This window comes from Neopelma chrysocephalum, unplaced genomic scaffold (genome assembly GCF_003984885.1).
Source record: "Neopelma chrysocephalum unplaced genomic scaffold, ASM398488v2 Primary Assembly neopelma1_26, whole genome shotgun sequence".
Taxonomy (NCBI): Eukaryota; Metazoa; Chordata; class Aves; order Passeriformes; family Pipridae; genus Neopelma; species Neopelma chrysocephalum.
Window position 1 is genome coordinate 12,178,232 of NW_020897695.1, and position 17,927 is coordinate 12,196,158.

Genomic DNA, 17,927 nt, shown 5'->3' on the forward strand with positions numbered 1-17,927 from the left:
GCACTGAGAGGCAGGGACTGCACTGATGCACCTGGCTGCGATCCTGTTGCTGGAACCTAGGCAGCAGCTGAACCTTTTCCTCTGGCCACGATCTTTGCTTTACAATTTGGGAAACGTGTCATGGCCTGCATGAGGCAGATGCATTTCTCACACATCTTTTGTTAATGGCCTATTTGTGCAAAAGATTTCACCTTGCAGATTGCAAATGGGAGCACACATTGAAATTGTAAATGCCATCTGAAGAAGATTAGTGGTTTAAAAGAATTTTATTTTTGTTTTGTTCTGCTTATTGGAGGGAGTAAGCCCAAGGGTATTCAATAGGTATGGAAACACTACAGGGGCAGACGCTTACAGAAATTAAATTTCTAAAGTAAAAGATAATCTACTTTCTGCTTCTTCCCAGATAAGGAGGAAGAGAAAGAGTAGAGGGAGAGAAGAGGCAGCAGAAGGGAATGTCAGTTTTGTAGAACTGTCCAGGCCATAATAAATGCACAAGCTGAAAGAAATAAAGAAGAAACAGGTTCTTTGGGTGTAAGAATTGTGCAATTACACTGCATGCAGTATCTTTATTAGAAAACTTAAAGTATGGTGATATCTTGTAGGGAGAAACAGATCAGAGATAGAAGTTTCAGAAAACCATTGCATTTATCTATCAATATTTCTATATATAAAAAAGGTACATATATATATACATATACATGTGTGTTTATTTGTGTATATTTGTGTGTATGTGCAACTTTATATACACATCTATATGTACATAGATATATGAATCGGTAACCATTCACATATAAATCAGCTACCAAGTTGGTACAGTAACTGGGAGGCCAACCCCAGTTGTACACTCAAGAGCAGTGACAACACTGGCACATCAGTTGCCCAAAATGTTCAGAAAGTTCCCTCATGGGGACATGTGAGTGCCATCTGTGTTTTTTAGGAGCCTCTGGCCACGCAAAACCAGCCAGTGCTGTTTGCTTTAGATACCACCTGAGTTGCAGGATGCTTGAGGTATTACCCGTTTGTGTCTCTCTCGGTCCTGTTCCAGGCACCTGCAGAACAGCCAGCTCCTCAGCCAGCAGGTCAGGGCTCTGCTGAGAGCAGACACCACCCTAGCCTGTGGCATACCAGCCAGCAGGTCCACAGAAAGCTTTGACAGAGGACTCTTACCACTCTCTCTAATGAGCTCCCACTCATTAGTTTTTCCACTCTTCAGCCTTTTTCCTGGTAACTATTCCTCCGCCCATTCTTACAGGTGTCATTCATTCCTGTAAGTGTTGTTTCTTGACAGCCACAGCATCATTTATAGGGCTACAGCTTCCAAACCCTCCAGCCAAAAAGCTGCAAGCCCTGGTAATAGATGGGGTGTCAAGATCATACCTAGATATTAATTCACATTGATTTCACAAAAACACGTGGACAGCATTTATTTCTTTGTTGCTTATCCAATTATTCACTAGGCTCTTTTTGGGCTGAAAGCCTCATTCAGACATGTCAACTGGGAGCTAGTCCCTGGCATGACACCTTAAACTTGGATACCATTTCCCTCCAAAGAGCAGGTTCCCACTCCTGCAGTGAGCCCCCTTCCCTACTCACAAAGCCAATTCACTCTGCTGAGAGCAGGGAAGGAGCAGCCAAGTGTCCAGAGTTCAGAAACACAAACAGTTCCTTTCAGTACTGAATCTGAGAGGTGGAAGATATGTTTCTAAGGCACCTCTCCATGCTGCTCAGGCAATGTGGGAGTCTGCTGGTAATTTCCACCACCCTTTCATGAAGCAAGCAGGGCAGGATGTGCTAGGGGAAAAGGAAGAAGATGCTAAAAAAAACCTCTAAAAAGTAAGAACACTAAAAGCAAAATCAAGCAGCTGCTTCCACTTTTTCTGTCATAAAACGTTGCACAAATAGTCCATCTCTGTGGATTCCCTTCTGGGATTTCTCAGCTTTAGGTCACCTGTCCAGGATGATAGTTTTTTGACTTGTAGTTCTACAAGACTGTACCAATAAAAGACGACTGTGAGGACCTTGTGTGCAGAGAGGAGTTCTTGTCCAGGCTGCATCCACTGAAAGCTCTGTAGTCTTTGCAGATCAATAGAAAACATGGAGATTTTCTGAAAGCTTCACAGAGATGCTTCTGGAACTTCTCACCCACAAAGACATAGATAACTGGGTTGAGGCAGCAGTGGATGAAGGAGAGCGCCTCAGTCAGCTCCACAGCTAGGTCTAGCCTTTGGCTTGTCTGGCAGTCATCAATGATGTACATGTTCCTTAGAGAGTCCAAGAAAAGTACAATGTTGATGGGAGTCCAGAAGAGGAAGAACACAATTACAACAATAAAAACCAGTTTTATTGCTTTGTACTTGTTCTGGGTATGGCACTTCTGCAGGTTTTTCAAGATGCTGTTGTAGCAGAAAATGAGGACACCAACAGGGATCAACCACCCCAGGATGTTGACTTCAAAATTACTGAAAGTCTTCCAGCCATTGTTGCCACCAGGATAGTGAGGCATGCATTTAATCTGGTTATTGTCATTTACTTCCTGGTAAAAAATTAAGTCTGGCATTGATGCTAAAATGGCAATTACCCAGAGGACCAGGCTGGTGATAGCCCCATGGGCAGCTGTTCGAATCTTTAGAGCATAGACAGACTGGACTATGGCCAAGTACCTGTCAATGCTCATGATGGTTATGAAGAAGACGCTGCTGTAAAAACCAATGAAATAAGTTGAGCTGATGATCTTACACATAGCATTTCCAAAAGTCCATTGACTCATAATGGAGTACTGAACCAAGAAGGGGAGGGAGAAAACAAAGAGAAGGTCAGAGATGGCGAGGTTCAGCAGATACACGTCAGTCATGGTCTTGATTTTCTTGAAAACTGTTAGAACCCAAATCACCAAAGCATTTCCCACAAGGCCTGCCACAAACAGTAGGGAGTACAGCACTGGAAAAAAGGTAGATGAAAATGCTGGAATATTTTCAGCATTACAGATGATGCCCAGGTCTGGGTAGTAGAAGGTGGATTCATAGGCTGCAGGGGAGTTAGATGTTGGCAATGTGTAACCCACCTGTTCAAGGACAAAGAAGTTCATAAGACTCAAATCCCATATTACCCTCTTAATAAATATACTAGGCACGAGTCAGCTCATGCTAAGCCACATGAAGACAAAACAGCTGTGCTGCAGCTGTGGTACAGGATGCAAACAAGGAATGAACATGAGAGACTGGTCCTCTCCTGCAAGATCTGGGATGAGGTTCTTGCACCAGAGGGGTAGAGGAGATCAGAATGCAGCTGACTCCCCTGACTCCTTGTGGAGGCACCCCCCATTCCTGAGTCAAGGTGGGGCACTGGGGCCAGAGACAGGGAGTATCCCCAAACCAGCAACAAAATAAGCATGGCCAGGGTGCTGAGAGCCCCTGATATGGATTTTGGGGTCCTATTTCATGTTTCCTTCTGAAAGGCAAAAGGGAGCAGGGCTCAGAGAGATTGACATATGAACATTTATCTCCTAAAAGCTTCATTTCCAGTTAGTTGAATGCCAAAAATAGCCCTCCGTGGGACAAGTTACTTTTGCCAAGGATTCCTACACAATTCAAGCAGTTTTCAGCTGTAAAGGTGCCAGCACTTACAGGTCACCAGTGAGTGCTGCACATCACACTTTCTCGCCACCCCAGGCGAGACAACAGTGGCAGCTCTGGCCCATGGGGTGACTTCCCAAAGAGCAGATGGTGCTTTCTGCCTCTTCCTCCCTCCTTCCCAGCTTTGCCTTCTCTGCAACCACCATATCCCTGGGCAGTACCTGTGACAGCAAAGAGCTAAAGAAGATGGATGGTAGCACATACCCCAGTCAGGATATCCTCCATAGGACACTCCTAGCACTACCTCTGCCCTCAAGGGCAGCCTTTTTCCACAACACAGTCTCATCAGCCAAAGATACTTTCACTCAATGTTTTTTTTTTTAACAACAATCACACTGATTTCTTCTAAATCCTTGTCATCTCTTTCAGTACTATATGTCCCCATAGGCAAAACCGGACCTCTAAGATGTGCTACTGGCCTCAGCTTGCAGGGGAGCAACCTGGTGGAGAGTGACTCACCGACATGTCCTCAGAGCTGCCTCTGCCCAGCTGGTATGTCAAGTTTCTCTCCATAATCCAACACTGTGTTTAAAGAGTGCAAAAAAATTGTCTTTATATGACATTTTTAAGAAGCAAGCATACCTTCATTTATATAGGCTGGCAGTATTTACCTTAGCTTATGTTGCAATGCCAAGTCACAGGCGAGGTCCTCACCACTGCAGTGCACAGTCCTAAAATATCTTTTCCTCTGTGTGGCATGTGTTACAGCCTCTGTACTTGACACTTAGAGGAACGGAAACATTTCAGGTTTATCTCTGAATAATCAGTATGCTTTTTCACTTTGGGTGTTCATATGAACGTCAGTGGAAGAGACTCGAAATTTCCCCCACATGTCTTTGAAGTGTCCCTGTCTTTCACCTGGGTGCCCCTGTCCTACCTGCTGCCCCTGTTCTGCAGTTTCTCTGGCTAGGAGAGTGAAAGTAGCACTGCCTCTCCTCTACTCCAAGAACTTTTGGTGAAGATGTCTGAGGGGAATGGTCCAATGCTGCCAGTAGCCAGCAATGGTAAAGGGCACCATGTTTGCTTTAACATTTCTCCTTGGAAGGCACCTTCCCACCACAATCACCCAAGCACAGACAGAAATACCAAAGGGAAATGATCATAGTCATTTAGGTTGGAAAAGATGTTTAAGATCATGTTTAAGAGTCCAACTGTAATCTGAACGCTGCCAAGTCCATATCACCCTTTCTTCCCAAAACATGCACACTTCCAGATGGTCTCACTGACAATAAAGCCCTGAACAGCACTGAATTTCCACTAACTCTACCAAGTACCTACTGTCACCATATCCTGACCCAACACGGCTTCCATCCCATAGCTGTGTCTGATTTTCCCAACAACACAAGATACATGGGAAAGAGCAGCACTGCTGAGCAACAGGTAACATCTGAAGTGTGTGTTATCTCCTTAAATACTGCTGCTCCTCACTATAGCTTGGTGCCATTACTGAAATTCAGGCAAATCTCATAATTTTTTGTTTGTTTTGAACAAACAGTACCTTACTGTGCATCAGTCCACAGATGTGCCGCTAAAGATCCCCATTTGGAATGGTCTCTTGTCTCTCCCAAACTCTTTGAATGTCCACCTGCATTCACCATTGCTCCAAAGGCAGAGGGGTAAATATCTGTGAACCAAGAAAATCTGCAACTATTGCACATGTGGTGGTGATGATTGGCTTTCTTTGTCCGTGGTGGGCAGAGTGATATTGGTCAAAGTTTTATACATGAGTCAAGCCATGACAACCAAGCTCCGCTGGGTATTAACTCTTAAAATACCTGAAACTAGAAATCAAAACCAGGAACAAATTACTTTGTCATAGGAATTACTGACGTTGTTGAAGCTGAATCTCCACTATCCATATGCAGGTTTAAAACAGCACTCACAAATTTATTAGTGTTGGTGGCAGAGAATATACCTAGGAATCATTCAATGTGGAAAAAGATGTGTTCACCAAATGGGAATTTGGCAGTTCTGTGCCTCTCATCTCCCAAATAGACATGACAGGCTGCCTGAGCACAAGGAACAAGCAGCCCCAGCAGCTCTGAGACTGCTAGGGAGCTGTGAAGTGTCCAGGCATCTCCCAATGAAGTGGGAACAGAGGCTCACAAGCCACCCCATGCAGTAGCTGGGACTGAGGGTGACACCTCGGACATTCACGCCACACATGTTGTGCTTGGGGGAGCTGTTTCACTGAGCCTGAGTGGGAGAGGAGCAAGCTGCCTGTGACATTTGCACAGAGTCTGTGACAGGACATCCTCTGGTGCCTGCACTGGTCAGCACAGCCACAGCAGCACAAAACACCCCCAGCCAGAGACGCCAAAGCGACCTCTGCTTGCAGCTTGCCAAGCTCCACCCCAGGGTCTTCCTATGGGGAAAGCACTGGCCAGAGGAGACAGGATGTCAACATGCATCAGTGATAGCAGTGGCACAGGCCACTGGCACCTCATTCACAGAGGAAAGACATGGCCCAACGCCCCTCTCTGGGAGACCTTGGCTGTGTCCTGCATGGCAGTGGGAAGCCCTGTCTGAAGGAAGCCCAGAAACAAGGAAAATTTGCCACCAACCCCATCAGAAAGGTCATCAGTGTCTTGCTCCTTTCAAAGAGTGGTGCCAGCAGGAAAGGAGAAAGTGGATGAGCAGGAGGAGGACGAAGAGGCAGGTGCCCACGAGAAGCAGAGAGGGGTACAGTTGCAGTTGTCCCTGGGTAGCCAGCCTGTGAGCAGGACAGTGCCTGAGTGCTGGTGCTGCTCTCACTGGCATCATGTCTCAGCCTTGGATGGGATGCCCACTCCTTGGCTTCACAGGGGCAGTTACAGTATTAGAGCACATGGAAAATGAATAGTGGCATGAGAGAAACTTAACCTGTTTCTTCTGAACATACCCTCAGCAGAAAACATCCTACAGGCACTGCAGAGCCAAACCCTCCAAGTTGCAGCATGGCAATACAGGTTCAACTGGGAATCATTTTGGATTGGGTCAAAAGCTTGAAAATGCCCTTTGTAACTCATAACCCCAAATTTGGCACCTTAAGCACCTGAGGGTGCTTGGTTGCAGCAGTGCAGAGAGAAGGGTGGCACTGGTGGCCACGGTGACCTGCAGATCCCTGTAAAGCCCTGTGGGATCCTCCTGTGGAAGATGTCCTCACAGCACAACGTATGCAGGGAATGTGTTCCACCTTCCTGATCACAGCCAGGTGGATTGCATCAGTGTCACCTCAGAGGTGATATTTGTCAGACTGCCATTTGGACCATCTGAGAGGTCTTCATTCACTCCATGGCCCCAGCCCTGTTGGCTCTAACATGGCAATGGGCTTATTGACCAGTGCTGTCACTGTAAATGTTTTGGGGCGTGGGAGGGAAGCATCTCTCCTTCACTGGAAGTGCCTCAAAGTAGTGTTTGGCTCTACAACGAAGTTTGTCTCCTTCAGCAACGAAGTTTGTCTCCTTCAGCAGAGTCAGTAACACTTTGGCTCAGGAACAGGGATATTTCGGGCCATGATGAGACCATAGTGTGAGACAAGTGAGCAGAAGAGACCAGGGATTCAGAGTCATCCTATACCTAAATCCAACAGTGCCTGGGCACCCCAGCTGCACCCACACCTGAGCAGGAACCAGTCCGGACCCAGCTCACTTTTGCCTCCCCACCGCTTTACTGAAGAATGAATGTGCCCCCCACTGGTGGCTGGAAAGCCACCACAGCTGAGTTGTCTCCTTGCATTTCTCCAGGACAGCAACATGAAGGGATGCGGCTCCCTCTGCTGGGTTTTCCTGCAGAAGTGAGGCACATCCTTGCAGAGGTGTGTGTGATCAGCGGTGCTGCTTCACCTCCTTATTCATCATGAGGCTTATTTTAAGGAAGAAAACTCTTCCAGGTCCACAGCAAGACAAGAACCTGGAGAGTGCTGTTACTGCCAGGGTTTCATGCTGGATGAGCTCTTTCTTTGGATGCGTGCCATTTAGTCACTGTTGTTGCAACCCCTTTTTTCCTAGAAAAAGACAAAAATGTCCATTGTTGCTCCACCCAAACGCATGGACGGATAGGACCCAACCACACCAGCTCTATAAAGAAACATTTCAAATGCATCACTTGAGTTTGGCAGCTTTATTAGAGTTGTTAAGCTTACTCCTCTAAACAATCTACCTCCGCAGTCTCACCCCAGCACAGCCAGAAACGTGTCAAAAGAAACAGCCAAAGCAGTTTTTCCAAAATGACACATCTCCCAGCCAGCTTCCTTATATAATCAATTATATAATCAATGATGATGCACTGGGTTTTCATGGCAAGGTTTTGGTACTAAGGGGGCTGCATAAGGGGTCCCTTATGTAAGAAGCTGTCAGAATCTGCTCCCATGTTGGTAGTACCCAGTTCCAGCCAACTCCAAGATGGCTCTGCTGCTGGCCAAAAACTGAGCCCACTAGTGATATTGGCAATGCCTCTATGAATCAGAAACACTGTGCAATGGCAGCTGTGAGAGAGTGAGAATACGTGAGAGAAACAGCCTTGCAGACTCCACAGTCAGTGAAGACGGAGGGGAAGGAGGTGCTCCAGGTTCTGGAGCAGAGATTCCCCTGCAGCCTGTGGGGAAGACCATAGTGACCCATGTTGTCCCTGTGGAAGTCCACAGTGGAGCAGGATGTGAGGTAGGGAAATGTCCTAGTTAGAGCAGCTGGGACCAGTTCATCACTGTGTGGGTGTAACCCAAACTGTGTATTCTACACCCTCTATATCATTTCCCAGGAACTGTTAACAATAGTCCATTTGCAGCAGCTGCCCACAGCACACCTGACCCCTCAGGCCATAAGCTGGGTGTTAAGAAGCCTGTGAGATAGGAGGATGTTCCTATCCTCACACCAATAACTCAGGTGTAATAATTCCCCGGAGGAGAGTCGTTAGCACCTCCACACCCAGCCTGAGGGGCATTTCTGCTAATGGGCCATCAAGGATTCCAAAAATATCTCACGACTCACAATCACCCACTGTGGAACTCCCTGTCCTGGGGGAGGTACTGGGCATTCCCACTCAAACCTGAGTGTATATAATATTGGGGTCTTGCAACTTCTGGACTCACTTGTCAGATCCAGAGGACACCAGAACCTCGACCAGACTGCAACCATCACCCTCGACCAGACTGTGACCAGCACTCTCACCAACAAGTTTTCCTCTCCTTTTACTTTGGACTCAGGGGGACCACGTGGGGCTCAGCACAGGGGCCAATGAACACCATTCTGTTCGTGCCCCAGGGTGTTGGGTTCTACATCTAGGTTTTGTGGGTTAAAACCAATTGTATGTCCGTATAATTGTATTTATTGTATTATTTTTACTAAATTGTGACTCTGGCTTATGATCTCTTTTGAGTTGGGTTCATTTCTCCTGCTGGTTTACCTTTAAACCAGCACAGGAAAGAAGTACCAGGATGTATGGGGGTGAGCTGATCCTCTTTTCCATGAGTTAGCAGGCAAAGTCAGTTAATGAAATATAAGGCAGTTACTCCCCTGAGGAGAGAACTGCATAACAAGAGAGGAGCTTCCAAAAGGAAAGAGAGCATCTAATGAAGTGCTTTTACCAGCCTGTGTGCTACATTTTCTCAGAGAAGTATATTCTCTCTTTCTTCAGGGGCTGCCATGTGGCAAAGCGAGCACACGACAGGAAGTAGTTTGTGCATGTGGCTACTGCTGTGCCCAGGGAATTCTTTCTAGGAACAGCCCAACTAGCTGGAGCATGACGTTCTGAATATGCTGTTCCTTACTTGCCCAGGGCTCGGCAAGCTGGTAGGCCAGATTCTCAGAAAAGCAGCTTGCCAAAGCCATTGCATGCTCCTCCCAGCCTCCTCCGGCTTGATTGATAAGCAGTGTCTGGTTCTGCAGGCACAGTGAAGCTGCACGGTCTCAGGGCTGGCGCAGGTCTAATCTTGAAAAGCTTTGTTTCTGTGCCTCACTTCTCCAATGCTCTGGAAACCCAGCCCTCCTCTGCTCCAGGCCCAGGATGTGGAAGACCAAGTGGAAACACCACCAGTAGCGGTAAGGAAGCGTCAGGAAGTAGCTCAGGCTTCTGAATGACACAATCTCCACAAGAAGCTGGTTTTGTGGGGAAGTGGGGGGTGTGAACTGAAGGAAGACGTGGAAGCTGCTGGTTATGAACCACTGCTTCCCACTGCCCGTGGTGTCTGAGAAAGCGCTTTGGGGTTCAGTTGCTGGATACAGTGTACAGTTCTGGAATACAGCATACAGTTGCTGGAACTGAGTACAGTTCTGCTGTCCCCAACATAAGAAAGACATGGAACTGTTGCAGCAAGTCCAGAGGAGGCCCACAAAGTTGATAAGAGGACTGGAGCACCTCCCCTTCAAAGAGAGGATGAGAAAGTTGGGACTTTTCAGCCTGGAGAAGGTTGTGTTGAGACCTCACAGCAACCTTCCAGTATTTGAAGGGGGCCTACAGGGAAGCCAGAGGGGGACTCCTTGTCAGGAACTGTAGTGATAGGACAAGGAGTAATGGGGACAAATTGAAAGAGGAGAAATTTATGTTAGATACTAGGAAAAAGTTCATTACTGTGAGGGTGGTGAGACACTGGAACAGGTTGCCCGGGAGGTTGTGGATGCCCCAACCCTTCCAGCGTTCAAAGCCACATAGGATAAGGCCTTGAGCAACTTGGCCTAGTGGGAGGTGTCCCTGCCCATGGCAGCGGGGGTTGCGCCTGGATGATCTTTTAAGGTCCATTCCAACCCCTTAACATTCTATGATTCTACGGTTCTATGATTCTATACTGAACGGCCGAGAGAACTGACGAAAGCGCGACTCCGGGGCAGAAGCGGCTGGCGGGAGCCGGCCAGGGCCGGGCGGCCGCCGCTCGCTCCCGGGACCGCGCCCGGGTGCCCTAGCGGAGCGGCGGCGCGGCGAGCGAAGGGTTACAGGCCCCGCATGCGCCGGGCGGGAGCGGGGCCGGCCCGGGGTCGGCGGCGCTGGATGGGCGTCACTGCTGCCCGCCGCGCTCACTGGCTGCGGGCGGCGCGGGGATGCCGGGCCGGGACGCTGAGGTACGGCTGGGCCGGACTGGGCCGCTCCCTCGGGCCCTCCTCCCCCGCTCTGCCCAGGAGAGCCCCGAGGCAGCGCCCGGGTGGGAGGCGGCGGGGGACTCGCTGCCCCCCACCCCCTCCGCCCTCCTCCATCGCGGTCCGCGGCAGCCCGGCTCTTGTTCCGCGGCCCCGGGGCAGCGGGAGGCACGGGAGGGGAGGGACGCGCGGGCCCAGCCCCGTAGCGGTGGGTCCGGGCGGTGGGGGGTGGTCGGGCCTCGGGGGGACCATTGGTGTCTTTGAATGTGCCCTTCTGGACACCGGCGTGCAGTTTCTGATCTGTCAGTGTTTCCTCATCTGCTGTGCCAAGGGGCGCAGAAACTCGTTGCCCATTAAAAAAACAGTTATATGTTTATATAAAAGCAAAACCCCAAAAAATCTTCACCCGGCCGCGTGGTTTGTATCTCCTGCCTTATCGTTACCCGAGAAGCGCCGGCAGGCGGCAGCCGGTGCGGGTAAGGAAAGGCGGGAGGCACAGCTCAGCCGAGCAGGCCATGTTGTGGTTTGGGTACGTTTGAGCCAGGTTTGGGTCGAGGGCTGTCTTAAGGAAGAGGGCCACTGGTGCCCGTGGCAGCGCGGGACCTTGGTGTGCAGAGCGGGGAGGAAGGGTAGGAGGTGCTGCCAGCAGAGGTGGATGGGATTGGGGCAAAGGTACGGGTAGGTGGTGGGAGGGGGCACCCATTTCCTTTGACATGGCAAATGGTAACCAAATGGCTGCTAATACATTCGATGTTCACAAAACTTTCCAACCACCGAACTGCAAGGAGATTCTGGAACAATCTCCCAAAAAGAGCAGAGGGACCAGAAACCACAAATAAAATGTAATCAGCCTCAAAAAAGGTCTGGCAAAGTTTTCTGTGCCCTAAAAACAATCCTTAGCATCTGGGGTCAGCTTGTCTTCCTTTCCTATAGCATGCGACATACCAGCTGCAATATTTCTTTTTGTGCCAGTCTTCATTAAAGAGCCATTTAAATTTCTGTTCTTCCTCTTCCAGATGCATCCAGTCCTAAAGGCCTTTGTGTGTGGCTCCATCAGTGGCACTTGTTCTACGCTCCTCTTCCAACCCCTTGACCTGCTGAAAACCCGCCTGCAAACTCTGCAGCCTGCCGTGAATGGGTGAGAGGGTGGGGATGTGTATGCATGGGGGGTGTGGGGGTGCTCCTCCATAGGCTTCTGCCTTATTTGCTGGCTGGGGTTTGGAGTTCAGGTTTGTAATTCAGGAACTCGGAGTCTTCTTGAAAGAGGAGGTATGTTTTTATATCATGGAGAAGGATTGATATTTTATTCCAGAAGAGGGAAAGTGTCTGCGGTTGTGAACGCTACTTTAATATAATTAATAATTAATATTACATATGCTGTAATAATGTGTAACCTCAGCATTTGTTTGTTCTCATCTGAGAGACTGGTTTGCTGGAGTGGCTGCTGTGCAGTTTCATGGGGTGTCCTCTGCCTGAAAAATCTGGTGTGGTTATCCTAGGATAACTTTTCCATGCATGCAGCTGCTCCCATTTGCTTCTTGTATGCCTATATCTGCCGCTGCTAACAAAGGCAGTGATCAGCTAAAAATGCTAATGAGAGTGGGCTCTAATGTGTGTTACAAGTGGTGAGAAACAGAAGGTGATTGAGAAGCCCTGGAAAGAGAGACCAAGAAAAGCAGGCTGAGTTGAGAAAGAGCACCTCAGAGTAATGCACAGAGATAGGCATGAAAGGGGGGGACCATGGAGTACATCTGCCAGGTAGCAGGAGCAGGTCATCTCTGCAGTTCCTGTCTTTCTTTCAGGTCTGGTCGTGCTGGGATGGTAAGGCTGCTCTTTAGGGTTGTTCGTACTGAGAGTATTCTGGGGCTCTGGAAAGGTGTCTCTCCAGTAAGTGGCTGTTTTAACCCTGACTTCTGAAAATAAATAGATAAATAAATTTACTGTTTATTACTACATCTGCCTGGATTTAAATAGCCAACTCTTGTACAATTATGAATGAAACCACATGATTTAGATTATATCCAATTTTAAGGAGTTACTGTTGTGAATTCCGCTGATTTGGTTATGGCACTCCCTGTGGTTTTGCAGTCCTGACCAGCTGAACACTTGAATACTTTTGCAAATGTGGGATGGCAACTGCACGAACTTCCTTTTGGTTTGGAATATCTTGTTCCTAGAAAACTGCCATTGAGGAATGCATTAAATCCTGGCATCATTTGAATCATTTGTCTGTCAGTGCCATAAATAATTTTTACCTTATCTTCTTTCCTTGGCATGTTAACTTTAGTGATTTCTTTGTTTTCTACAAAGCCTTCTGTCAAGTTTAACAGTCTCATAAATGTTCTGTAGTACATTTTGTCTTACGTTAGCTTTTTCTTTCTTCGTCTGCTTCTGTTTCTTCTGAAGTCCTTTGCAAGATGTATTCCTGGGGTTGGGATTTACTTCAGCACTTTGTACATGATGAAGCAGAAGTTCTTAGTGGACCGTTCACCCACAGCCCTGGAGTCTGTCTTCCTGGGTGCCACTTCACGTGCAGTTTCTGGGATTTGCATGTTGCCAGTGACTGTAGTGAAGACCCGATATGAGGTATGCCTTTCCAATTAGTTCCCTGTTAGTGGTATCACACAGCTTCCTTGTGATGAAAAATAAGTTCTTCTGTCTGGAGAAGGTTACTCCCACTGGAGTACAGGCAGGGGTGTAGACCTGTTTTCATCCTGGTTCACACACTGTGCAGGAGCTGCCACACACTGATACTTAGACAAGAAGTGTAAGATGACACAAAATTCACCCTGAGATTTTTAAGTTTCAGTTGTATAGGATGTATGTGTAGCATCTTTCATGTTTTACCTTCTTGAAAGATTGTTTTAAAGGCTGAGGCAAGTGAAACCCAGTTTTTGTCTTGGGCTGTCCTCTGTGCTGTCATCTCGGGCATCACAGTGAGTGCATACTACCATTTCTTTGGATGGCCTCAGGGTGTGTATAGGGCTCCTTGACCTGTGCCTGGCACATGGATTACTGACCTTCGTGTACCCTTGCAGAGTGGAAGATTTGGCTATGGGAGCGTATATGGTGCTCTGAAGAATATCTATCAGACGGAAGGGGCTCGTGGCATGTTCAGCGGGCTCACGGCGACACTGCTGCGGGATGCCCCCTTCTCTGGCATATACCTGATGTTCTACACGCAGACCAAAAAACTCACACTGCAGGGTAAGGATGATTGTTGGAGGCTGGGATGGAAAATATTTCTCTTCTCAGATCTTGCCCTGCTGCTGACAGCCTGCATGCTCTGCTTATTGCCCTCCACCTCAGGAGTTAAATTAGTCTCTTGCAGGGCCTTAGGTGAGACATCCACATTTTCCTGTGGAGAACTGTAGACCTATAGCTGAGGTCAGTGCAGAAATGACCCTAAATTGATTGATGTCTTAATGAAGACTGATGCAATAAGGTGGGTTAGGGAACAGTTGAAAGAGAGCACATCTTCAGCATTGCTTGCTACTTCTGCTTGTCTTGCATACTGCTCTGTTTCCACTGAACTGGGGCTTCTCTGACGTTAGAACTGACTGGGGCAACACTTGTACAGTCTTGTCTTTTCTGAGTTTCTGTCAAATTCAATTCCCCAGCAAGTGAGGCTTTTTAGTAGTGCTAACTTTTGACTAGTAGCCGTATTTCCCTTTGAAAGGTTTCTTTACCTGCAAGGATTTTACAATGTTGATTTAATCATTCAGTAGCTTTCTCTTTGTCACATAGCATGAATGTTCCTGGCCTGTTTTCTGTCTGAGTGCATTCCCTTTGCTCTGTTGCAGACCAGCTGGATCCAGTGCTCATGCCCTTGCTGAATTTTGGCTGTGGGATCTTTGCGGGAATCTTGGCCTCGCTGGCAACGCAGCCTGCTGATGTCATCAAAACACACATGCAGCTGACCCCCCAAAAGTACCACAGGACAAGCCAGGCCATTGCCTTCATTTACAAGGTGAGTGAATCCCTTCTAATACATGCAATCACAACTTCATTTCTGATCCCCTTGCTTGAAGCACAGCTATTCTGGGGAAGGTTTTGCCTTTTAAAGGAGGTGAACAAGTGTCACTGCTTGATACCCTCTTGCAGTCGGGATAATCAGTGTCACCAGTTTCAGATGCTGAAGGGAAACCAAGACTATAGTATGTAGTCTGAAATGATGGTTTCAGATACAAACCAGATACAAAATAATTCTTTGTCCTTTGGACACTAGAAGAGAAATAAATGCCCAGATCTGTATCCCAGGAATAGGATGGAGATGTACTCAAAGTCCACCTTTCCTTCCTGCTCTCAGAAGGGCAGATCTTGACAGGTTTGCTTTATTTCCATATTGAACTCTATTCCTAAACAGGATTCTGTTTATTTTTGTATGTATTTTATGTAACTCTTTTCTCATATCAGAAGGTTTTTTTACTTCAGTATTTATAAATCTCAGTTTTTACAGAACAGCTAAGTGATTTTTGTAAATATGAAGCTCTAAAACAAAGACAAGTAATTTTCCTGAAGTGTCTTGAAACTGTTACCATGGTTCTCTTTGTTGGACTTTCCTAACTATTGTCTCCATCTTGTCATTGTGTTCTCCACTCAGTGCTCTTCCTGCTTTCTTGGGTAGCCTTGCAATTGTGCAGTGCTACAGGTTATTTCTAAACATTAAATGCTATTTAAGGCTGGACCTTGCACAAACTGATCTGGGTCTGAGCTGAAATACATCCTGTGCTCTTCCATATAATAAATGATGAGAAACTGAAACGCTGGAGGCAGACTGTGATGACTTGCTTTTTGTGTATCTCCTGTTGCAGGACTTTGGGTTGGTTGGCTTTTTCCGAGGTGGTGTGCCCCGTGCCCTCAGGCGCACTCTGATGGCAGCAATGGCATGGACGGTGTATGAACAGATGATGGAAAAAATGGGCTTGAAGTCTTGACCGAGTTGCATGAGAAATGACCAGCTTCACTCCTTCTCCTGCTTGCTGTGATCAACTGGCACTAGGAAGTTCCCTGTTCCACAGAGGAATAAGCCTTGCTCAGCCAGGAGGAAGAAAGCCCTTCTGAGACAGGGGAGTAGGCCTTTTGGCAAGTAGAGGAACGGAAAGACTGGACCTTTGCATTGTTTGATCAATGTATTCCAGAAGGACTGCACTTGCAGACTGCCATGGGAAATGGCAGGGTTTCAGCTATTTTTAAAAATAGCTCTGTGCTCACCACCTTTACACAGTGAGACATTCCTAGAACAAAAGTGTTTGAGGAGAAAACCTGCCAGCCTGTTCCTTGCTAGTGTGGCCAGTAAGGCCACAGTGAGCCACCGTCTGATATAGAACCTCCTTCCTCATATGCTTTGTACTCAGAGAGGAACATTGCAGGCCCCAGTGGGGGACTGGATGTGTCTCTTAATGCTTATATTGCAGGAGTGGCTGGAAGAGAAATGAAGTGCTGAAGGAAAGCTAGAAACATGGTCTCTGACATCACTTTCGTACTGTGTGTGATAGCAGAGAGAGTAACTGGAACCTCCTTGCTGCGTTTTGTGTTATTATGTGATTGAGCATCTTCACACCGTTGAAGTGTGCTTCTGCCTCTACAGCAGTGTTTGCACTGGAATTAAGAAGCATAAGGCACTTTAGAATTGATTGCTACCAAAGTGCTACTTGTTCTCTGAAAAAAAATTCCTGCTGGTTTTAACATTAGCAGAAACGCTCAAGTGGGTTTTATTGTGCGTTTCTTTTTTTATCACAGAGATTTACTTGCTTCCCACTACTCGTTTGTTAATCCCCGATCAACACCCTCAGTGTGAACTGGTCCTTCGATGTAGCTTTGAGGGTTATGGCTCATAATGCATAAAGGTATGATGGAAGCAGATAGAGATACTGGCACTTCAGGTTTCCCTTAAAAGCAGCTGCTGATTGCGTGTGGAGTGTGTTTGGGGTTTGGAAAGAAAAGGCTGCTCTTTCTGTAAGATTTCTCCAAAGTTTGAGCCCTGTGAGTGCTTGGTAGGGAACTTTACTTCTCCTTCGGCTCCACAGAGACCATCACATTTTCCCGGCCGATCATTTTCTCTTTTCAGGTAGTCCATATTTGAGTATCCCTGAGTTTAGGCTTAGAGATAAATACACATTTTCCATCCACTGTGCCTTCTTACTCTTTCCTACTGTGTTACACAGACCTCACAGTGTGTGCTGTCCAAACCTGGGTACAGCCTGCTCCCCTCTTCACTTGTGCCTCTGCGGTGGGTTGGATCTCTTGCAGCTCTGTTAGCATAGCCATGAAGCTGGCATGGAAGTGTGCATCCTGTTCTGTAGTGTGCCTTGTAGAAAACTTAGCTTTGGCTTTTATTTTCTTAAACATTTAGGGATATTACAATTCACTTAAAAACCAGAGCATCTGTTTCTAAAGACGAAGGCATGACACTGTAGCTGTATGAACAATCAGTGCTACCTACCTGTTCATAAATTTCAGAGTGTAATTTGGACAATCACTGCCTGCCCTGGCAACCTCCTCAGCACAAGAGTAGAGGGGATGTGGATTGTTAAAGATGTTCTTTACCAGATTTCAACTCCAAAAAGGTTTGATAACTGGTGTGAAAGTTGAGTAAAGTGTAAGGGGACAGGCTGGAGGCTTGCAAGGTGTTGCCTGTTTTCAGTCTCAGCCCATCTGTGAGGGGACACTGACGTTTCACAGTGCAGGAGTCTCTAATAATGGTGGTGGAGGGTCCTGTGTGCACGTCTATGTGTTGATAATAGAGCACTGCATCAAATCATTCCACATTGTGATTGACAAGCAGCCAGATTCCCTCTGCTGCTTCTCACTGTCAGGCATGTGGCACATTATTTACCAAATCCTGTGATTGACAAGCAGCCAGATTCCCTCTGCTGCTTCTCACTGTCAGGCATGTGGCACATTATTTACCAAATCCTTTCTTTTGCTGTCCCTCCTACTCGTAGTGACCTGAACTTCTGAGAGCGCATGAAACCATGGTAACTGCTCATCCTGCTTGTTTGTTATCCTGGGCACTACTGGCACAAAGAGCTGGAGAACCAAGTGTAGGGTTGCTGACCTGGCAGAATAAGGTGGCAATTACACAAGTTACCTCATTTGTCTTTTATTCCCCTGTACATAGGATCAAACTAACATTGTGCTGGAAGCCTGAATTTATTTGGGGCTTTCTGAATCTGGTGTGTGAGTTGGATCTGTTGATCTCCTGGGCAGTGGTAGTCAAGGGGGGGTGTGTGGGGTCACCTTCAAG

At 47.3% G+C, this 17,927-nt stretch overlaps 2 protein-coding genes across 4 annotated transcripts; one reads left to right on the forward strand and one right to left on the reverse strand.

Moving 5' to 3' along the window:
- Window positions 1–1,133: 1,133 nt before the first annotated feature.
- LOC113964192 (C-C chemokine receptor type 8-like) lies at window positions 1,134–4,371 on the reverse strand. Its single transcript, XM_027676130.1, has 3 exons — window positions 4,244–4,371; window positions 4,092–4,154; window positions 1,134–3,061 (listed from the first exon to the last, which is right to left on the reverse strand). Exons 2-3 carry the CDS (start codon window positions 4,143–4,145, stop codon window positions 1,982–1,984), a joined length of 1,134 nt encoding a protein of 377 aa, XP_027531931.1. The 5' UTR covers window positions 4,146–4,154; window positions 4,244–4,371; the 3' UTR covers window positions 1,134–1,981.
- A 5,156-nt stretch (window positions 4,372–9,527) lies between these two features.
- On the forward strand, window positions 9,528–16,662 carry SLC25A38 (solute carrier family 25 member 38). 3 transcript variants are annotated; one of them, XM_027675576.1, is made up of 7 exons: window positions 9,528–9,649; window positions 11,695–11,816; window positions 12,481–12,565; window positions 13,085–13,264; window positions 13,717–13,885; window positions 14,482–14,648; window positions 15,493–16,662. In XM_027675576.1, the coding sequence occupies exons 1-7, from the start codon at window positions 9,575–9,577 to the stop codon at window positions 15,613–15,615; spliced, it is 921 nt and encodes a 306-aa protein (XP_027531377.1). In that variant the 5' UTR covers window positions 9,528–9,574; the 3' UTR covers window positions 15,616–16,662. The 3 variants fall into 3 exon arrangements, with proteins under 3 accessions (XP_027531377.1, XP_027531378.1, XP_027531379.1); XM_027675577.1 differs by lacking the exon at window positions 9,528–9,649 and adding an exon at window positions 10,518–10,663; XM_027675578.1 differs by lacking the exon at window positions 9,528–9,649 and adding an exon at window positions 10,866–10,886.
- The last annotated feature ends 1,265 nt before the right edge of the window (window positions 16,663–17,927 follow it).